At 44.4% G+C, this 22,620-nt stretch overlaps 3 gene segments (V, D, J or C); all 3 read left to right on the plus strand.

Annotated features, from left to right (window-relative positions):
• Window positions 1–4,992: 4,992 nt before the first annotated feature.
• LOC115575218 (Ig heavy chain V region 6.96-like) lies at window positions 4,993–5,675 on the plus strand. The segment is given in 3 exon segments: window positions 4,993–5,058; window positions 5,159–5,451; window positions 5,664–5,675. Coding segments are annotated over 3 exon segments (354 nt in total).
• A 1,545-nt stretch (window positions 5,676–7,220) lies between these two features.
• Window positions 7,221–7,660, plus strand: LOC115576125 (Ig heavy chain V region 914-like; the record flags this gene model as incomplete). The annotated part of the segment is given in 2 exon segments: window positions 7,221–7,269; window positions 7,359–7,660. Coding segments are annotated over 2 exon segments (351 nt in total), but the record flags the coding sequence as incomplete, so codon positions are not given.
• A 14,265-nt stretch (window positions 7,661–21,925) lies between these two features.
• Window positions 21,926–22,410, plus strand: LOC115575219 (immunoglobulin heavy variable 1-69-2-like). The segment is given in 2 exon segments: window positions 21,926–21,996; window positions 22,091–22,410. Coding segments are annotated over 2 exon segments (369 nt in total).
• The last annotated feature ends 210 nt before the right edge of the window (window positions 22,411–22,620 follow it).

Genomic DNA, 22,620 nt, shown 5'->3' on the forward strand with positions numbered 1-22,620 from the left:
AGCCTACGTTAGCTGTCATCTGGCCGCGCTACACTCTGGACAAGTCGCCAGTTCATTGTAGAGCAACGGTTCCTAGAGTAGCTATAACTGAGCGTGACTAATTTAGGGGCTACTACAGTGACTGTGTGTTTCACACATATCACTGTCGGACAGTGCTCCAGTATGCGCCCATTCAGAGGCTGCATTGAATTGTATTATGACGCATTCAAGTTCTACTCAGTAATTATGAGCATCTGACGAAGGTCAGTTACGTTATCATGATGTGTTCAATGTGGTCTTCTAAAATGTGTTATTAGTGGGACATTTGAATAGCCTAAATACAAAAAAGTTAAATGTTCAAAGATTTGTTTGTTTTCATAGCAGTATAAAATAAAAGACACCATAATAGCTGACAACAACAAAGTAAAAGAGACTATTTAGAATTCTGGACAGTTTACACCGACTTTTGAATGGTCTAAAAATATTTTTTGCCTGGTAAAGTGAAGCCCATTTAGATTTTGTCCAAGAATAGGTTAGTTCTGCATCATTTTTTCCATTAAACATAACATATAATGTTTACAATACATATAATGGAACAATAAACCTTTATGCCCTGCTGCTCCAGAATCAGCAGTGGCTGCTTCATCTGAGTTTGACCCCACAGCAGATGCTCAGCCCAGCAGTCCAGTTATGCCTTTGATGGTGAGTGAGGGATGTACACACTGGTTGGCTGTTTTGGTTTATTAGTGACCCACTACCTATTTGTTGAGTGTTTAATTGAAAATGTATTTGCAATCAGAGGTGTAATAACGTGTTGCAAATCAGTGAAATGAGAATAAGACAACTAATAATACATCATTTACATAATCATACTCTGACTTGTTAAGTTGTTAATCGTAAGAAAGGAAACAAATTGGGTGTATTACACCAGGCACCGTCAAGAATACTGAAAAACAAGAAAATTGAAGGTGGCAATGAATGGGGTAGAGGGGCCCACACCGATATTCTTTCAGGGGGCCCAGAATTCCTAGCAACTGCCCTGAACGTCACTAGCGGAGCTCTGACATTTGGAGCAGAGGAAACTACACTCTTTGGAGTTGTTGTTTTTTTTGTTTGTTTGTTTGTTTTTTTGTACAAGTATGTACATATGATAATATATAAATCATCATTGCTCACTCATGGAAAAAAATATATATATTTTCTTCTCTTTTTTAAGTTAATTGCTCTTGGGGGCCCTCTAGTGGTCACGGGGTCCTAAGCAGCTGCTTAGTTCGCTTATGCCTTGGGCCGGCTCTGGCTCTGGATGTCTGCTGGCTCCTCGTCATCTAATCTCTGTCTCTTTCAGCTGCTCAGGGTCAGTCCCTCACCTCCTCAGAGCCAGTGGTCAGCAGAGCTGGACAACCAGTCACTCTGTCCTGTAAAGTGGAAGGACTTGCTCTGGCTTGGCTGCACTGGATTAATCAGAAACCAGGGAGAGGCCTTGAATGGATCGGACGCATTGATGCTGGAACTGGCACAATATTTGCCCAAAGTGTCCAAGGCCAGTTTACCATCACCAAAGACACGTCCAGAAATGTTGTGTCCTTAGAGGTGAAGAGTCTAAAACAAGAAGACTCTGCAGTTTATTATTGTTCATGAGAGCCACAGTGACACAGCAGACTACAGAGCTGTACAAACACTGAACAACACTGATCTCTGTATGAGAAGCACCGAAGCATGCACTTTGAAAACAAATAATGTCCCTTTGAATGAGGCCAGTTAACAATGCAAAATTGTGGCCACAATTTAGTATTTCTTTATTTATTTATAGATACTTTATTTATCCCGAGGGAAATTCAACTGTCCAGTAGCATACAAAATACTAAACATACATCAGACATACATTAAACTAAAATTAAAAACCCTAACCTTAAGAATAGAATTAAAAATAGAATAAAAGATGACATATCAAGTATTATATATATATATATATATATATATATATATATATATATATATATAGATATAGATATAAAATAAACAGTAGCTGCAGTAAACAGTGCAAAATGCTTGACAATGCAAAGCAAAGTGAAACAGTGCAAATGGAGGTAGGAATTGTCCATTGTCTATTATCTATTGTCCTCCCTGCCTTTACTGAGAGTTGTTATACAGTCTGATGGCGAGGGGGACAAAAGAGTTGTTGAGTCTGTTGATGGAGCTGCACTGACTCAAAAACTCTTTCGTCCTTAAGGTGAGTGTCTTTTCTTATTCTGTTCTAGTCAATATCTTTTTATCCCATATTTAGGCAGTTATTTAAGTAGGCCTATAATATAGTGAACTTTCAATTGTCTGTGATTTTATTGAAGGACAAATGTCCAGAGAACACTACAGACACCTTCAGTAGTTCAGTCAGAGCAACAACAACCTGCAAATCAATATAAACTAGATTCTGATCATTGATAGGCTACAGGTTCCCTTGGCAACGCGATACATACAGTGAGCGCCACTGTAACTGCACGGCTGCGTTCAGTGGCATCGTTAAACGCTGCGGCTCATATAGCCTATGTATTCCCTCAGCTGAGAGTCTGACACACATGATGCTACTTTCAACGGAGATGATCAGTGAAAGGCACTGCCTAAATATGGGATAACAAGATATTGACTAGAACAGAAAAAGATAAGACTCTCACCTTAAGGACATCACGTAGGCTATTGCAGTTTGTAGAGAAGGTGCACTCGATTTGCTTACCCAGCTGTCCAGGAATTATATTAATTATGCATGTGCATCATGTTGCATCACTCACTGTATGTCAATGTATCAACCATACATCATTTGATTTTCATTTGAAAAGAGAAAAACAGGTTGAAAATTATTTGATCAGCGTGTCTTGATCAAAACATGAAGTAAAATCTATAAAACACCTGTTAATTGTGTGATGGTATAAGACGACAATCAAGCAATATTCATAAAAGTGATTCTGATGATCAGAATTAAACTGTAAATTACTTTTATTGTTGTAGATATTCTAATGTGCTGCCAACTGTTCTCAAAGTGACTGATAAGAAACAAAATATTGATGACAAGATGAATTATTATTTCATTAATTTTAATAAATCCTGTATGTTAATATGTCAGATGTCTGAACTAAGAATAACATTTCTTTGTTTATGGAATACTGACTGACATTTCACAGAAACTAAAACATGTTAGACTCTTGGACAGTAATTCCAAAGTGTTGATATAGATCTCCAGTCCAGCTGTTTCCTCCCTGTGAGGAGGAGTCAATGCAAAACTCAGATGTCTTCCTCCTCTACTTATCTGACTGCAGAGAGGATGACAGAGAACAGTGGACACACAGTTTAACATGATGGACTATAGGACAGGACTGCTGCTGTTAACTGTCTGCTGGGCAGGTGAACATCTACGCTGATCTAAATTGAGAGTTGTCTTCAAAAAGCTTCCAGCTTCAAGCAGCTAACGACGGTATATCCCTTTTTCTCTTGACAGGTGTTGAAGGTCAGACTCTGACAGAATCTGAACCAGTGGTTAAAAGGCCTGGAGAATCTCACAGATTGACCTGTACAGCCTCTGGATTCACATTCAGTGACTATGCTATGAACTGGATCAGACAGGCTCCTGGAAAAGGACTGGAGTGGGTTGCTTATGTGTATATCAACAGTGCTGGCAGTAGCTACATCATCTACTCTGAGTCAGTCAAAGGTTGGTTTACCATCTCCAGAGACAACAGCAGACAGCAGGTGTATCTGCAGATGAACAGTCTGAAGACTGAAGATTCTGCTGTTTATTATTGTGCTGGAGAGCCACAGTGACTGGAGTTGGTTGGGCAGCTGTACAAAAACCTACAGAACTCATCTTTACTGGACTGAAGAAGCCAAACATGAAGTACTTTATATAATACATAATTATATCATGATTTTTAATCTGTAATATTGACAGCAAACATTAAATGAAACAAAACACAATAAAGATTATTTGTTAATTAAGCGTCCAAAGACAGCACAGTAAAGTAGTCACCACAAAATAAAAAATGTCTACAAATTCAGAGACAATAATGTCTCTCTGTGCTCTCATTAATATTAACTGACAGTGGAGTTGTGATGCTGGAGGATGTAGTGGAGCTCTGTGTTCACAGCATCGTCTTCAGACATTTTTGCTCTGTAGACGAACTGACTCCATTAGTGGGTCAGTGATGGTTTTAGGTGAGACAGAACAAGGCGCTCAAAAGACTTCATTACCAAAGAAGTCAAAAGGAGATAGAGAGACACAGTCAGGACTGGTTTCTTTGTAGGGTTTCTGTTTTTTAAAGAGTCTGTTGACATCCCTCTTCAGGATGGAGAGAGTTGTCATTGTGGTGGGGGGGGGGGGGTGGGTGCAGAGGTGGGCCATGGTGGAAAAGAAGGTGCTCCTGCCGAGGTCGGGGAGGGGGAGATCCTGGGCTGGAGCTCATGAAGGGTGTCACAGGGATGGTGGTGGTTTATAGTTTGTGATCTTCCTGAGTCTACTCCAGACAGTAGCAGCAGAGTCATTGGCTGAGAACTGATGTTGGAGTTTCTCAGAGTACTGTCATTTAGCTTCTCTCACCACCTTGCTAAACTTGTACTTTGACTCTTTAAAACTGTCTTTGTCCCAACTCCTAAATGCTTCTTCAGCCTTTATTGTTATAACTTCAGCCACTGTTATAGCTCACCCTGGTGCGTGATGGTACAACGCAGTCCTCACAGAAGCTGATGAATGACGTTACAGTCTCTGGGTTTTCAGTTGATGAAAAATTATTCCAGAACAGAAGAACAATGCTGTAGGATCACTGTCACATCGTTGCACCAGCCAATGTGGATATAAAAACAGATTCCCTTGAAGGAATTAATCATGTACAGTAAACAATCATTCACCAGTTTCACCAAACAGTGAGATCCAAGTCAAATCCAGGTCCTCCCTGTGAGGAGGAGTCAATGCAAAACTCAGATGTCTTCCTCCTCTACTTATCTGACTGCAGAGAGGATGACAGAGAACAGTGAACACACAGTTTAACATGATGGACTATAGGACAGGACTGCTGCTGTTAACTGTCTGCTGGGCAGGTGAGGAGCTACACTTATCCTAAGTTTAAATAACTTGTGCTGACAATATCTTACATTTATATGTTCTAATTATTCATTGATTTATTCTTTGGTTTAACAGGTGTTGATGGTCAGACTCTGACAGAATCTGAACCAGTGGTTAAAAGGCCTGGAGAATCTCACAGATTGACCTGCACAGCCTCTTTTTCAATTAGTGGCAACTGGATGAGCTGGATCAGACAGGCTCCTGGAAAAGGACTGGAGTGGATCGCTTATATCAACAGTGGTGGTGGCAGCACTTACTACTCTGAGTCAGTCAAAGGCCGGTTTACCATCTCCAGAGACAACAGCAGACAGCAGGTGTATCTGCAGATGAACAGTCTGAAGACGGAAGATTCTGCTGTTTATTATTGTGCTCGAGAGCCACAGTGACTGGAGTTGGTTGAGCAGCTGTACAAAAACCTACAGTAGTCATCTTTACTGGACCGTAAGATCTTGAAAATTAATTTTAGTTCTGTTTTTTTTTTTTTTTTTTCAATAAAATCATGAAAACTATTGATGATCAAGTTGTCAACCAGTAACATCAGCCATTAGAACAAATAACTAAAATGTCTTGTAATGATCAGTTCTTCACATAACAGGCAATGAAAGCAACCAATCTGCTGAATTCATGGCCAAGTATAAAAACATTGATGGATTGACAATAATGTTTGTATTTTTTGGATTATGAAGTTGGTCACAGCATGAGGGTGAAATATAATGTTGCAGTTCCATTTACAAAACCACTAGATGTCAGTCAGTGTCAAGTTTCTCTCTCTCTGTCACTATGAAGAGACTATCATATCTGCTGATCTCAGTGATGGTCTGTCCTCAATACACAATGAAATTAAGAATAATGTTTTCATTTTCTTATTTGGACTCTCAATTGAACATCAAATGAACAAATGATGCACGGAGCGAGAGACTGCCTCATGTTGCATCACTCACCGTATGTCACTGTGTCAACCATGAATCATTTGAATGAAGTTTGAAAAGAGAAAAACAGGTTGAAAAAGATTTATCAGTGTGTCTTGATCAAAACACAATCGAAAAATCTGTTCAAAACAGCTGTTAGTTGTGTGATGGAATAAGATGACAAGTGTTACGCCCCTGATCTAGGGGAATCAGAGACATAACACGATATGCTGCTCCCCATTCTTCCCACTCCCAAGAAGGCCAGTGTCACAGGATCTTTTAAATTAAAGGTAGCATTTTATTTTATTTTCAGAGGGAGAGGAGGCCAAAACAACAAACAAAAACATCTATCTCCCTACCTACCCTATACAAATCAAAAGTATTAACAAAAAGACAAAATCTTACCTAACTCTAAACAGGGGAAAACAGGAGAAAAAAAGGTTAAAGAAAAGGCTTCTCCCTCCTACTAGGCTACCACACAAAATTTACTAAATGTACAAAGTTACAGAAGACTCGGATTGACAATTACGCTAAGTTCTACAAATCACAAACTCAAAATCCTAAACAAGTTAGACACCGGTCCCAGTTGGAAGTGGGCGAATGGTTGGAGAGGGAGACTGCAGTCCTCTGGCCAATCCTGGAGCAGCAATCAGACAGCTCCAGCCAATCAGTAGGTCCAACCTGCTATCAATCATCCACACACTCAGAGCAGACTGCTCACACACTTGGAGGAGGAGGGACAGAGCAGCATCATATCTATACACACACAAAATAATAATGACCCAGGGTCATAACACAAGCATTATTCATAAAAGTGATTCTGCTGATCAGAATTAAACTGTAGATTATTCATATTGTTGTAAATATTCTAATGTGCTGCCAACTGTTCCCCCAAGTGACTGATAAGAAACAAAATATTGATAACAAGATAAATTATTATTTCATTAATTCTAATAAAACCTGTATGTTAATGTGTCAGATGTCTGAACTAAGAATAACATTCCTGTGTATATGGAATAACTGTGGTTGTGTTGATGATACTGACTGACATTTTACAGAAACTAAAACATGTTAGACTCTTGGACATTAATTCCCAAGTGTTGATAAATATCTCCTGTCCAGCTGTTTCCTCCCTGTGAGGAGGAGTCAATGCAAAACTCAGATGTCTTCCTCCTCTACTTATCTGACTGCAGAGAGGATGACAGAGAACAGTGGACACACAGTTTAACATGATGGACTATAGGACAGGACTGCTGCTGTTAACTGTCTGCTGGGCAGGTGAAGATCTACACTGATTTGTATTTCAAATATTTTCATTGTTGTTGGGAACATAACTCATTAAATGTGTATCTTTTTTGTCTCAACAGGTGTTGATGGTCAGACTCTGACAGAATCTGAACCAGTGGTTAAAAGACCTGGAGAATCTCACAGATTGACCTGTACAGCCTCTGGATTCACATTCAGTGACTATGCTATGAACTGGATCAGACAGGCTCCTGGAAAAGGACTGGAGTGGATCGCTTTTATCAGTCAACCAAGTGGTAGCACCCAATACTACTCTGAGTCAGTCAAAGGCCGGTTTACCATCTCAAGAGACAACAGCAGACAGCAGGTGTATCTGCAGATGAACAGTCTGAAGACTGAAGATTCTGCTGTTTATTATTGTGCTCGACAGCCACAGTGACTGGAGTTGTTGAGCAGCTGTACAAAAACCTACAGAACTCATCTGAACTGGACTGGGATGAGACAGAATTTCTGTTTTGTGATAATTTTTTATCAAAAGTGTGAAAAATTAAGGACAGACACCCTCTCACAAATCAGTCAAGAACAGCACAACAGACTATCGGCTGAAATCATTGTCCAAGTCTGATCAAAGAAACTGTAGGGGACATAGCTTGAAAAATATTAATTTATCCAATTTCAGTATCAAAATCTATGTTCTACGTCTCAATTTCTGAAGTAGTGACTTTTTTGCATAATCCCATCGTTTCCCACATCAGATTAAACTTGCACAGACAACGACATAAGGTTATACATATTTATTAACTAAATAAATGCAGGGTAAATGATATTAGATAATAATTCAAACGGGTGACAACAAGTAACAGAAATTGTGAAGATTGTGGGTTTCCATTAGTTTAGAGCGATGAAAAAAACATCAAATCACAGTCCTTATCCTGTGGAGGGAAGATATGTTATTTCTGAGGAGGTGAGGTCCCAGTTTGATACTCTTCCCAGATTAAGGAAGAAATCAGGACTCTTTTTTACTTTGGTAGTATAGGAATGTTCTGGGGCACCGAAAAGGGGGGGATAAGGGGAAGGATTCTAGGGGCCCATCATTGACAGGGGGCCAGAAAGGCCCCTAATAAAATTATAATACTTACAAAAATAATATGACACTAATTTGTTAGTTTATAATCATAAATATGCATCACTTAATGCACTGATAATAACACTAAGTTTATTTTGGAAACATTTCTCAAGGCCCCCCCCCCCCCCCCCCCCCTTACGTAAAATGGTTCGGTCCTCCCATCAATCAACTGAACTGCTGCGCAGTGCGGTGTATTCAGTCAGTAAGGAGACCGAGAGAAGGCAAAATGCCCCGGAAGTCGGGTAGCCAAAAAAGGAAAGACAAAAAGATTAGGCAGGAGAGAGAAGTAAAGGGGCGTCAGTATGTCACCCCACACATTAGTCTGTTGTTTATCTTAACCTTGTGGTTTTTAAGCTAGCTCACTATTCTCCCCATATTAGCTCATATTTTGGAAGAAAACTCTGGATTTTTAGATTTCACTGTTCACGTTTAGCAAGCTGCCCATATTTAATCAGTTGACCACCCCTCCTGTCAAAAATGATGCATGTTTGAACAGACACGTCAAGTGCAGCAGCAGCCGCAGCTGTCTGTGAGCGCCGCGAGCCCCCTACCCCTGAACCAGCCCCAGTAGGCCTACCCACAACTGAGGAAGGAGGTGAGCAGCTCTGTGTTGAATTAATCTATTATTATGGAAAAAAAAGATAAATTGAAATTAATGAATAAAGATCATTCTGAAATAAAAACACATAGTCTGTATTTATTTCAGAATGATTTAAATGGTTTAAAAAGCATATAGCCTATAACTTTATTTTTAATAGATTTTTTTTAACAATATATAAACGTATATAACAAACTTAATAAAAACAACAACAAAAACATAATGTAAGACAGCATACAGTTTTTACATTGAGTGCAGTGGCTGGTCTTAGAGTGTGTATGTGTGTGTGTGTGTGTGTGTGTGTGTGTGTGTGTGTGTGTGTGTGGGGGGGGGGGGGGAGGGGGGGGGGCTAGGGGGGGGGGGGGGGGGGGGGGGGGGTGATGTGCATGTTTGAAAGAGAAATTGTGTGGTATTGCTATAATAGTAATTTTGGAGATTAATTAGACCTAAATGCAGGGCTACAAGAGGGAGACAGTGAGCAGTGTTGTGAAAATCACATTTTCTTTTCTTATTTTTGATCAAATCACTGACAGTAAAACAGAATGGTGGGAGGAAACCTGAATCTGGTGATGGTGATGCTATTGCGAATGGTATTACAGGAAATTCTATATAATTCATGTATGTCATGCATTTGTATTTTTCAGGTAATTTAATTAAGAGAATTTCATATTTTAACCATTAAAGTTGCAGACTTGCAGACAATGAATCTAAATTCCGTTATTCTGAGTGTTCAGTGCTTCCCCTACCAAGTAACGATAGTTACGTATTGTAACTCTAGATTCTATGAGTATAGGCGCAGCCCTTTAAGGCTATCGCTAGTGGGTTTATCCCTCGCGCGCATGCGCAGCACTGAAAGCATTTTAGTCCACGCCCACCTACTGTGGGCCTCACCTCCGGTCTCACCCTGTGTATAAATTGGGGTGAGACCGGGCAATCGGCTCCCATAAAACAGCTTTTTCTTCAGCCATTTCAGGAGCCAGTGAGGCCCATAGCTTAAAGGGCTGCGCCTATACTCATAGAATCTAGAGTAACAATACGTAACTATCGTTCTATATCGTATAGGCTTCGCCCTTTAAGGCTATTGCTAGTGGGTTAAAGGCGAAGCAGGATATAGTCCATGCCTCACTGGGTCCGTTCGGTACCACAAGCACGAACACACCTGCTCCAATAACGAATCCATAACGCTCCACACCCAGCCATGCGTCATGCGTAAAGACGCATCACAAAAACCCCATATGTGCCTGAGTGGCACAGCATAGTAGAATATAATGTAACATTCTCTATGATGGGATCGAGGCTGGGGACAATAAAGCCCACTGCTGTGAGGAAGTGGAGACGAAGGTTACGCACTGTAAGGAACAGAGTGGGAGAAACAGGCAGCTCTCCATGCGCCGACAGGCAGGAGGGAGAGCGCACACAAAATCATCCATCACTCTCAAATCATCATCCATCACTCTGACAAAACACTCAGAACAGAGTGAGTCATAGAGAAAATGGAGACATCTCGTAGATAAAAACGGATGAAAGAACAGGGGGAAGACCAGGAAGCTGCAGTGCAAATGTCTTCCACCGTCATTCCTCCATGCAAAGCCGTGGAGGACGCGATTCCTCTGATAGAGTGTGCTCTGATGCTCTCAGGGGGATCCACCCCAGAGGAGAGATATGCCTGTGACACAGCCTCACACAGCCAGTGTGACAGGCGCTGAGCAGACAGGGGGAGTCCCAGAGACTGTTCCCTGTAGTGCACAAACAGACGCTGGGTGCGTCGCGAGGCAGCGGTGCGCGCCACGTAGCAGGACAGCGCACGCACGGGGCAGAGCAGATGAGACGTGGCTTCCTCCTCAGAGTTGTGAGGGGGAGGAAAAAACCCATCCAGAGTTATCACCCTGGATCTGAAGGAGCTCGTGATGCTTTTAGGCGTAAAAACTGGATTAGGCCGTAATACAGCCGAGCTGCCGTCTCCTTGGATCCTGAGACACGAGGGAGCCACAGAGAGAGCAGATAAATCACTGACTCTCTTCGCAGATGTCAGAGCCAACAGCAGAGCAGTTTTGGCTGACAAAAACTTAAGTGGCACCTGATCCAAAGGTTCAAAAGGTGCTTTAACCAGCGCGCGTAAAACCAGCGCCAAATCCCACTGAGGGGCTAAGGAGCGTGACACCGGTCTGTGTCTCCGTACGCCTCTCAGAAAACGTTTCATCAGAGGGTGGCTGAACACCGATCTGTCACCGAAACCTTCATGACAGGACGAAATAGCAGCAGCATAAGTCTTAACTGTGCTGAAAGCCAAATTCCTGTCCACCAACAGTTGGAGGAATGAAAGCACGTGAGGCAGGGGACACGCAGTGGGATCCAGGCTCTTTTCTACACACCAACGCTGAAAAGCTGTCCATTTGGCTGTGTAAGAAGCTCTGGTAGAAGCGGCTCTCGCGCTCTGGATAGTGCGCACCACATCCTGAGAGAGACCCAGCCTCTCTAAGCGTTCCCGTTCAGCGGCCAGGCCCACAGACGCTGACCTGTCACCGGGTAACTCCTGATCGCTCCCTCTGCCTGAGAGAGAGCGTCCCTGCGCCACGGGAGTTCCCACTGGCTGCACCGCTGCAGACATGGAAACCATGACGCGCCCGTGCGCTCCGGAGCTATCAGAATCGCTGACAGCTGCTCTTTCTGCACTCGGTCCAGGAACCGAGGGATTAACGGAACAGGAGGGAATGCGTAAAGGAGCATCCTGGGCCATGGCCGATGCGCAAACGCGTCCACTCCCAGCGGAGGATTGTCTCGTGTGCTCAGTGAGAACCAGAGAGCGCACTGCGCGTTTTCGCGTGCGGCAAACAGATCCACCTCTGCTTTGCCGAACCTGTTCCAGATCTGGGTGACCAGGTCGGGATGGAGGCTCCAATCTCCCTGTCGAGGGCCTCCTCTCGACATAATATCCGCCCCTCTGTTCAATACACCGGGAATATACACTGCTCTGATGGAGAGTAAGTGTGTGTGCGCCCAGCGCAGCAGCCGTCTGGCTGTGTTCAGCAGCTGAGCGGAGCGGACTCTGCCCTGCCGGTTTATGTAGGCTGCCGTCGCTTTGTTGTCTGTGCGAATCAGAACATGTTGATTCTGCAGCAGCGGAGCGAAATGTTGGATCACCTTCCACACAGTGAGAAGCTCCAGCACGTTTATGTGGAGAGACATGTGAGTCTCTGACCACTGTCCTCCCACCACCTGTGACAGACACGTTCCTCCCCACCCTGAGAGAGATGCGTCTGTGAACACTGAGATGTGTGACGCGGCTCTGCCCAGCGGCACCCCCGTTAACAGGGTGTGAGGGTTTCTCCAGTGGGCTAAATCTGGGCCCACTGAGGGAGGAATGGAAACCATGCGTCTCCGCTGACGCACAGGGTCGATGCGCAGGCGAATGAACCATCTCTGCAGCCGTCTCATGTGGAGCAGGCCCAGAGGAATCACCACATGAGCTGCTGACATCATGCCCAGCAGCTGCATGACAGAGAGAGCTGTCACCACATTGTGAGGCGTAACACGGTGGAGGAGAGCTGTCAGCGCCTCCACTCTCTGCCGAGAGAGCCGCGCTCTCATGCTGGCTGAGTTCAGTTCCACTCCCAGATAGATCACACACTGGGAGGGAAGAGGAGAGCTCTTTTCCCAGCTGATTGTGAAGCCCAGACTCGACAGATGTGTTACCAGACTTTTCGTCTGTAACGCTGCTTCCTGTCTGGAGCGAGCCAGCAAAAGCAGGTCGTCCAGATAAAACAGCACTCTCATCCCCATCCTGCGTAAAGGCTGCAGGGCCGTCTCCACACACTTGGAGAAGGTGCGTGGAGCCAGGGAATAACCGAATGGCAGACGGTTGTACTGATACTGCATCCCTTGGAATGAGAAATGCAGGAATTTCCTGTGTTTCGGGATGATGGAGACGTGAAAATACGCGTCTTTCAGGTCTATGGAAGTGGACCAGTCGCCCTGGTGAACACATTCCAGCACCTGTCTGATCGTCAGCATGTGAAAACGTCTCTCCATTATCGATTTGTTGAACAGAGACAGATCGAGGATGGGTCTCATGCCGCCCGTCTTTTTCGGGACCAGGAAATAACGGGAGTAAAAACCCTGATTTTCCTCTCCCTGAGGAACCCTGGAAATTGCATTTTTCATCAGGAGTTCCTGCAGCTCTGACTGGAGAGCGAGACGGAGTTCTTGGGATGACAGGAGTGTTTCCAGAATCCCGTTGAACTGCGGGGGAGGAGAGGCGAACTGCAGTGTGTAACCTCTGCTGATCAGCCTGTTCATCCAGCTGTCCATCAAACAGACGCTCTGCCACTCTGAGTAATGCTCTGAAAGCGGGCGTACATTTAGCTGATGCGCTGTGGTTGTCATGGAGACGAGCCAAGCCAGAGCCCCCGCCGCCGTTGCTCGTGCCGGAGCGTTTCCGGGAGCAACCCATGGGGGGCTCGGACCGAAAGGGCTGAGAGGAAGTCTCTGGAGAGCGCATTACGCACGGACTCACAGCCGGACGCTGCCGGGGAGACGGTGTGTAATGAGCGGACACATCAGCGTCAACAAGTCGCCGTTTAGGAGGAGAACACTCGTAAACGTGACATTGAGGAGCGTTCAAACTCTCACTCACCGAAGGATGAGGAGAGGAGACGCTGCGCACAGACAGAAGTGTGTGCGCGCTGTCCACACGAGGCGTAGTGACGGCGCTCGTGGGCTCATTATCACACACATGTGTAGTTACAACATGTGTGGAGGGAACCTCTGAGTGTGACACAGAGGAGATGTGCTGCATTAATGACGTGAGTCCGTGCAGCCTGTTAACCGAGAGGTTACAGGCCGCCGGCTCACACAGTGTGGGGAGTGTGTGACCTGCAGCTGCAGCTGAGTCAGCAGACTCGAGGGCAGACTGAGTTTCAGCAGAAAAACTGCTTTTTAGGGGATGATGTTTGTGTTTTATTTCAAAACGGTTGTTAACATTACCAACCAGAACATTTCCCACATCTTTATTACACACAACCCGAGCTGCCAGCTGAGCCGCATGAAAAGCCGGCTGAGGTGGCAGTGGAGGAGCAGGAGGAGCAGGGGGGCGAGATGCAGCCGCTGCGGGGCGTCTCTGCCTCGGTCGCTGGTCACGGCGGTCCCGCCAGTGACCGGAGGAGCGCTGAGGGCGTGCCGCCTGCTTCTTAATTCTTTCGGCCTCCTCTGGGGTCTTCTGCATGTAGTCCACCACGGAGTGGAGACTGGGACCGAACAGACCCTCTAGGCCGATGGGGCCCTCCAGGAGCTCCGTCTTCATGGAGTCTGGGATGGAGGAGGACAGATGCAGCCAGATGTTCCTGTGGATCAGCTGCTGCCACGCTGCAATGCGGGCGGACGACACAGCGACAGACGCACACAGATTCAGAGTGGCACTGGCGGCTTTACCGAGCTCCTCTGCCCGTTCAGGCAGGAGCTCAGGTTCGGCGGCCATCTTTGTCACCGAGTACGCCAGCAGCGCCATGTTGTTGGCTGCGGCGGAGGCTTGAAAAGCACACTGGTGAGATCTGTCGGCAAATCTCGCTGTCGTCTGGTCTCTGCCGGAGAGCGCGGTCGGCCGCCGTCCACCGAGCATGTTGGTCCTGACACCGAACACCGGCTTCAGGCTCGGGTTCAAGGGAGGGACAGGAGGGAAGCCCTGCTCTGTGTATCCCTCCACCTTGGTGATGGGAACATAGGTGGAGACCGGAGCTCTCAGCTTCCCGGGTTCAGCCGCTGCACCTGAGTGATAGGCTGTGATGGCCGGGAAGCGGGGCCAGACAGGGTCACGTCGGGCCGTCTGGGCCGAAGCGAAGCTGCCTGTCATGTCGTCCGGGGGAAGTGGAGCGTGTGCCGGCGGAACAGGCAGGTTCTTGTAAGCCGCTGCCTTCTCTATGATCGCCGGGAGCTCTCGGAGAAGAGCTCCTACAGCCGGCAGGGAAGCCGCTCTTGAGACGGGGACCCCAGGGACACCCGGGTGTGCACCCGGCAGGCCGGCATCAGGCTCCAGCCCCTCCGGCGGGAGGGCGGGAGTCACGCTCGACCTGCGTAGAGAATCATGGCGGGCGGAGTCGTCCGACTCGAACCCCTCGTCGAAGAAGCTGACGGCATCGTCCATGGAGTAGATGTCAAGGGCGGGAAAAACATCCGCGGCAGCAGCGGCGAAAGTGTCAGCTCTGCGCTGCCTCTCCGAGGCAGGAAGGAGCTTACAGTACGGGCACATCGCCTGAGGAGTTAGCGCCAAGCCGGCGTGCACCGGCCCGAGGCACGACTCGCAGCAGGCATGCAGGTCAAAGCCCATAATGTGGCCCGTCTGGCAGACCGGACACATGCGGACGCCGCTGTCTGAAGACATCGCTTCTTGAAAACCGTCTTGAAACTTCAGATGCTGCATATGCTAACGCTGAAGAAAAAATGGGAGCCGATTGCCCGGTCTCACCCCAATTTATACACAGGGTGAGACCGGAGGTGAGGCCCACAGTAGGTGGGCGTGGACTAAAATGCTTTCAGTGCTGCGCATGCGCGCGAGGGATAAACCCACTAGCGATAGCCTTAAAGGGCGAAGCCTATACGATATAGAACTGTCATGTTGTTCTTTTCACACATATAGGAAATTATAGTCAAAAATATCATTAAAATGCACAGTTTTATGTAAACAGCCTCACGGCCGGCTGTACAAGAGCCCAGTAATATTTCTTTTCATGGGGCCCAAAATCCCTGGCAGCGCCCCTGGGAATGTTAATAGCTTTTCGTCCTCCTGACAAGAGGGGGGGGGGGTGAAAGCGAATATTCAGTCAAACGGATAGGCTCTGTTTGTAAGTCACAGTTTATGATAGGTCATGGGATAGAGAGAGAGGTGAGAAGAAGGCCACAGGAAACAGCCCCTCGTGATGAAGACAAAGGGGTCCAAGAGGGGGGAGTTGACGCAGACCCACAGTCAGGCCTCCTGCTGTGGAGGACAGCCTGGGACATGTTCCTACAAAACACTTGCATTGAAATTCTGACCATCACGTGTCAGGTCTCTTATTCTGTTAGCAGCTATGCTACAGCTTGGATCAGACAGCCGGCAGGGAAAGGACTGGAGTGGATTATAAGCGGATTTGCTGGATGCACAACTTATTACAAAGAGTCCCTTAAGAACAAGTTCAGTATCAGCTCAGACTCTTCCAGCAACACAGTGGCCCTCATTTATCAAACGAACGTACGGCAGAAAAATGTGCGTACGACCATTTCCACGCAAACTTCGGCATTTATCAATTTGGACGTGAGCGGGAGCTACGATCAAATCTCACGTCAGGTCTAAGATCGTATAAATACTTATATTTTTGTGGACGGATCACTTTCTGATCATGTTCTAATAAAGCTGTCTGATCAAATGTTTTTCAGCTTCTTTCTCTTTTAAGCTAAATTCATGTATGTAATGGTCTGTAGTTATGAATATAAAGCACTTGTCTAGTAAATCATCAAATGTATAACACTTGTCACATTCACTCATTCATACACACATTCAAACGCTGACTGCAGACATGGCCATGCAAGGTTCCAACATGCTCATCTGGAGCGATACAACCCTTTCTATTTAGAGTCATTCACACACACACACACACACACACACACACACACACCAATGAAAAAGCCATCAGGAGCAATTTGTTTAGTATTTTGCCCAAGGATAGATTGACATGCAGATGTGGTCTGGGGATGCAACCACTGATTTTTACTGTGAATTTTTATTTCATTGAATACAAACTATAAATTAACTCTAGGAAATCATATTTTCCACTCTGACGTAAATATACAGATTTGTCAAGGGATCAGTTTGGAAATGAAAGTTCTGTTACACATTAAAAAATATGTTCTCTCTGTGATTTAGTGCATTGTATCTGAATTAAATATATAAAGATGACATTTGACTTTAACATTGTAAATCTCAAGCAGTATGAGAATTGATATGACACTGAAAAAAGTGAGTGTTCTCATTTGTGGTGGTAAATAGAGGAAGTAGTTTTTGTATGACTCTCCTGTTATTGTCTCTCACTGTGTCTCTCTGGCACAGTAATACACTGCTGTGTCCTCAGTCTTCAGACTGTTCATCTGTAGGTAGAGTTTACTGCTGGAGTCATCTCTGGAGATGGTGAATCTTCCCTTGACTGACTGGGAGTAATAAATGTGAGAACTGCCTGTGTGTATAAACGCGATCCACTACAGTCCTTTTCCAGGAGCCTGTCTGATCCAGTTCATAGGATAGCTGCTGAATGTGAATCCAGAGGCTGTACAGGTCAATCTGTGAGATTCTCCAGGCCTTTTAACCACTGGTTCAGATTCTGTCAGAGTCTGACCATCAACACCTGTTGAGATGAAAAAGTATGCGTGTCATTGCCTTTGCAGCACAAATGAAAGTTATTTAAAATTAAGATCAGTGTAGATGTTCACCTGCCCAGCAGACAGTTAACAGCAGCAGTCCTGTCCTATAGTCCATCATGTTAAACTGTGTGTCCACTTTTCTCTGTCATCCTCTCTGCAGTCAGATAAGTAGAGGAGGAAGACATCTGAGTTTTGCATTGACTCCTCCTCACATGGTCAGATGTTGACCTGGCTGCACAGTCACAGAGGCTGGCTGTGTCAACTGTTCACACTTCACACATGTTAAAAGTGTTCTCCAAAGTGTTAAGAGTGTTTAGAGTCACTGTCATACTCTCCTTAGTTAGTGTCATCTGACTTCATATGTTCTGCTGCCACCTGTAGGTCTTTGGAAACAAATGTTCTGTGGAGTTTTTGTAAAGCTTCTCTGCTTCCTTTAATCAGTGTGTGTCTCTGGCACAGTAATACACAGCAGAGTCCTCTGGCTTTAAGTTTGACAGTCTCAGATACACCATGCTGTTGCTATCTTCTCTACTGATTTCTGCACGTCCTCTCACACTGCTGGCATAAGTGTTTTTACTGGAATCAGACCAGCCAACCCCGATCCATTCCAGTCCTTTTCCTGCAGGTTGTCTGATCCAGCTCATAGTGCAGCAGCTGAATGTGAAGCCAGATCCCCTGCAGGACAGACTGAGAGTCTCCCCAGGCTTTTTCACTACGGAACTGGAAGGAATGGACTCCATACTCTGACCTGTACAACCTGATGAGATGAAAGAAGAGAGGAGCCAACAGCGTTGCCAGAGGAACAGACTCCGGCTGAGGTGACGCTGACGCTCTCGCGCCAGAGCCAGAGCAGAATGGTAACTAACAACCCCCTTTTGCTTGCATTGTAAAATCTATCAAACTCTGACTGTTCACATTTTTTACACATAATTAGGCTTACACATGTTACATGGGTATACATTTTTATTGTATTTTTAAATGTTTCAGAGCCAGGCACCAGCATCATGTTGGCGAGGTCTCCTCCCCAGAGTCTACTCTCCTACTCCATTGTTTTGATATTCGTCTGACAAGTGTTACATTTGTGGCTTTGTGCTCTGTGCGCGTTCACATAAAAGGGGGCGTTTGACGTCATATTATTCTACTTCCGTGCGAAAATGGGTCGATTCCGGGCCACATATTTTACTCAAGATGAGCAGATTCTTATTATGCAAGGCTATGAAGAATTCAAAGAAACCATCACGGCAAAAAGTAACACGGTCGCCGCCAATAGAGCGAGGGAGGGCTGCTGGCAGAAAATTGCTGACCGTGTAAATGCGTAAGTTAACAATGACTAATATTATGATCAATATTATATTAAGCCCTTAGTGTTTTAATTTCTGAAAGCTCAACATTGTGCAACTTTTACATATTAACCCTCATCCATTTAAAAAATAAATAAACTGAAGCAACAACTATCTTTTTTCATTTTTGAATGATGTCTATATTGTTTTCACATTTTACTGATCTCAGTTATAGAATGTACGTGTGTGTTTTATTGAAAGCGAGGTTGAGTGTGCGTAGGCTATAAATGTTCAGTGTTTTTTTTTATTTTTATTACTGTGTCGGGATGAACAAGCAAATGTAGCTACTGTCCCTGTACAATGACAATAAAGACCTTTTTGACAGTGAAAATAGCTCAAGCCTGTAAGAACACAACGGGTGAAACATTGGTCAGTTCATCAGTTTATTCATGTCCACATCAAAGAAATAATTAACTTTACTCATTATCTGTGACAAATAAATACTAGGTTGGCCTAATTAATATTTCATATTCTATTTTATTAAGATGTCCGACATGGCAGCAAGTTAGAGCCAAATACAAAAACATCATTCAAAGTGGTATGTAGCCAAGCTGCCCCATCATTTTGTCAGTGTGTGTTCTTGCTCAGATTTTCTGCATCACCAACTGAATGTAAGTAGGTTCCCGTGGCAAAAAAATGAAGGGCTACACAAACAGTTTACCCGACAGTGAGCGCACAGCTTCTTCGAGTGGCATTCCTGACACTCGGCTCAATAAGTGAGCAAATGTACCGTATTCCCTCGGCTGAAAATCTGTATCACTCGTAGAGAATTTCATCAGGAAATGCCAGCAGATCAGCGCGATCTCGAAGAAGCCGCTCACGTTGTAGTGCTGCCCGAATTATTCTTGCTCCCAGGTCCACCGGGTTCTCAATGAATGGTGACGCCATCTCCAAATGAGTTACACAGTGAAACAGCGGCCCTTTTATAGCCGATTTTAAGCTGAAACTAAGCATAAGTTACCATGGTGATCTAGCCGGGTTAAAAGAGAGCCACCTTCGTAGTACAGGGAAGCCTGGCTTTAGACTCAACATACCTCGCTAACCCACTAAACTGGCTTCGCAGTACACCCCTCAGGTGTGGCTAACGTGAGCTCCGCTAACACAGAAGGACACGGAGCCGTCCGAGCAGCTAAAGCTGGATGTTTCTGCTCCAGCTTCACTAAAACTTGGGACACAGACTGAACTGAATGCAATGATAGGCAGGTATGTTGTTGAGAACATGCTCCAGTTATCAACAGCTGACCCAGACTCCTTCATTGGCTAAATACCAGGGAGAGCAAGTGCCGGTCCGCCATGCAGAAAGACATTTTCTAAATACATAGATGCAGAGTACATTAAAATCAATGCCGAGCTCAAAAGGGGAAGAAAAGAAAGTAACGCAAGAGTTACTTTTCCTGGTAACTAATTACTTTTATATTGGAGTAATTCCGTTACTAACTCAGTTACTTTTTGGGAGAAGTAACTAGTAACTATAACTAATTACTATTTAAAAATAACGTGACCAACACTGATTATGGGTAATGTAGTCTACTGATACACCTCCTCCTTTTAGCTAAGCAACATCTTTTTTTTCAGAATAAGTCTGTATTCTTTTATCAGAACATTAAACTCATTTCAAACCTTTTCTTTTATCAAATCATTGTCAATTCTTTTCTGACATCAACTCATCAAATGCTTAACATTCTTATGCTATTTATCACAACACATTTCTGTGGAACTCTTTTCTCAACCAATTTAGAAGAGTAGTTAACTGAAACATCAATATTCTTTTACATTCATTCTTCTTTTTTTTTTTTTTCATTTGTAAGTCAAGTCTCTCAGGAGCCGCGAATAATATTGTTACAATTGCTTTCATAAAATCACTTTGTCTCTCCTCTGTTACTTAAAGGAGTCTCTGTGTTCTCATTAATATTAGCTGACTGACTCTCAACACTCAGATGTAGTTTTTGCATTTTGTCTCACAGGTTTCAGTTCCTGAGCAGCTGTTTTCCTCTCGAGGCTCCAAGTTTCTCTTTATGTCTTCAAACATCTGCTGACACTAAAATGGTTAAAAATCTTTCATGCCAACCAGCAGCATCAGACAGAAGTTTTCCATCAATTACGGTTCATGTAATATTCACAGTGAGAATAGTTGTGATCATCATTTACAGTTGTTTGATTTCTGTAAAGTTTCAACATGTGACAGTTGAGTGTGTAATGAAATGAAAATATCATGTGTAAAGCAGAGGTGATTTCCAGGCATGTTTTCACTCTGCAGATGAAATGACAGTCAACAACAGGGTGGGAATTTCACGGCAGCCATGGCCGCTGCTGCCCCACACTTTGATGCCCCGTGAAAAGAAAAAATCATCGTACGGCCACAGTGGTCTTTGTGCCCCGGCCCTGTCCAAGTTCCATGTAAAAAGCGTCCGTGCAGCGTAGTGGGCTTGCCCTGAATAGAACTTAAGTGAGTTGGCCGTTCGCGCAGGTGGAGTCTCATCATCACACCGACAATCTTGTGAGAGCCTCTCAAATTTTCAGCGGCATCTCTAAACGGAAGAACGACACAGCACAGGTATGCAAAGCGAGCTCAGCTGGTTTTGATATGATACGTAACGGACTTATCTGGTATGATTGAGTTCGGTAAAGTTGGAAATATATTCACAGATTCGAACCTCCCAGATCAGTAACTCACAAGCGAAACATTGTTTAAACACAAACGACGACTCTTTCCTACCGTAGTAGGGTAGACAACGAGCTACAACCGCATTTTCATTTTCATCAAAACGAGCGCTCCTCCGGGCTGGACAAATAACATCGGTCTCTATGGTCAGCCGTCTGTGAGACGAGGGCGCAGGGACCGTCTACAAAGTGCAACACCGAAAAGAGATACTACAAAAAATATTCAATAACTTCACTATTATTCAGTGTAGTGTCACCAAAATCACTCCACACATCAATGGTCTCCTGCTGGTTATTCTACAACTGTTTGTTGTAAATGTTCTTGAAATAATCGGAAAACATTTTGTAACTCAACTACAACTTTAACAGTAGCTGTATTTATTTGTTTAGTTGCCAGGACCTTTTTCTACAGTGTCTGCTGTTACTCTGCTTATGAAAATGTGTGTGTGTCACATGTTCCCTCTTTAAACCTGTGGAGGAGGTCTATGCAAACTCTCCTCTTATAAACACACCATCAGTAACTTGTGACAGAAACCTGTGACAGACTAAGATATATTTGAAACACTGAGATCAAAGAGCTCTGAACTACAGTGTTTATCACAGAATGGAAAATACAATCATCTGGAGTTTATTATTTGTAGTTAGTATTCATGGTGAGAAAATTCATTCTGCTTTACTTCTTTTGTAAATGTCAAACCTGTGATTTACAAGTTTGTTGGATAATGATCATGTTTTCTTTGCTTCCAGGAGTTTGGAGTGAGATCAAACTGGACCAGTCTCCCTCTGAGGTGAAAACACCCGGAGAGACAGTGAAGATGTCATGTATCATATCTGGGTTTGACATGACAGACTACAATATTCACTGGATACGACAGAAGCCAGGGAAAGCTCTGGAGTGGATTGGGTTAATGGTCACAGGTTCAAACTCTGCTATCTATGCCAGCTCCTTTCAAAGTGGTTCCCTCATGACTGAAGACGTGTCCAGCAGCACTCAGTACCTCGAGATCAGGAGCCTGACAGCAGAAGATTCTGCTGTTTACTTCTGTGCTCGTAGAGACACTGACTGAAGACAGTGGAGCAGCTGCACAAAAACCTCCACAGACAACAAACATGTAATCCTCATGACATCTGGGTTTTATCTACACCTGCAAAAGCACTTTGATATATCCACATTATTTCTATGATTTTACTATAAACTCATGAGTAAATAATTTATTGTCTTTATGATGACATCACTCATAGCAAAAGTCATTTAAATTGGAAAAGCATTAATTCAT

This window comes from Sparus aurata, chromosome 23 (genome assembly GCF_900880675.1).
Source record: "Sparus aurata chromosome 23, fSpaAur1.1, whole genome shotgun sequence".
Classification (NCBI taxonomy): Eukaryota; Metazoa; Chordata; class Actinopteri; order Spariformes; family Sparidae; genus Sparus; species Sparus aurata.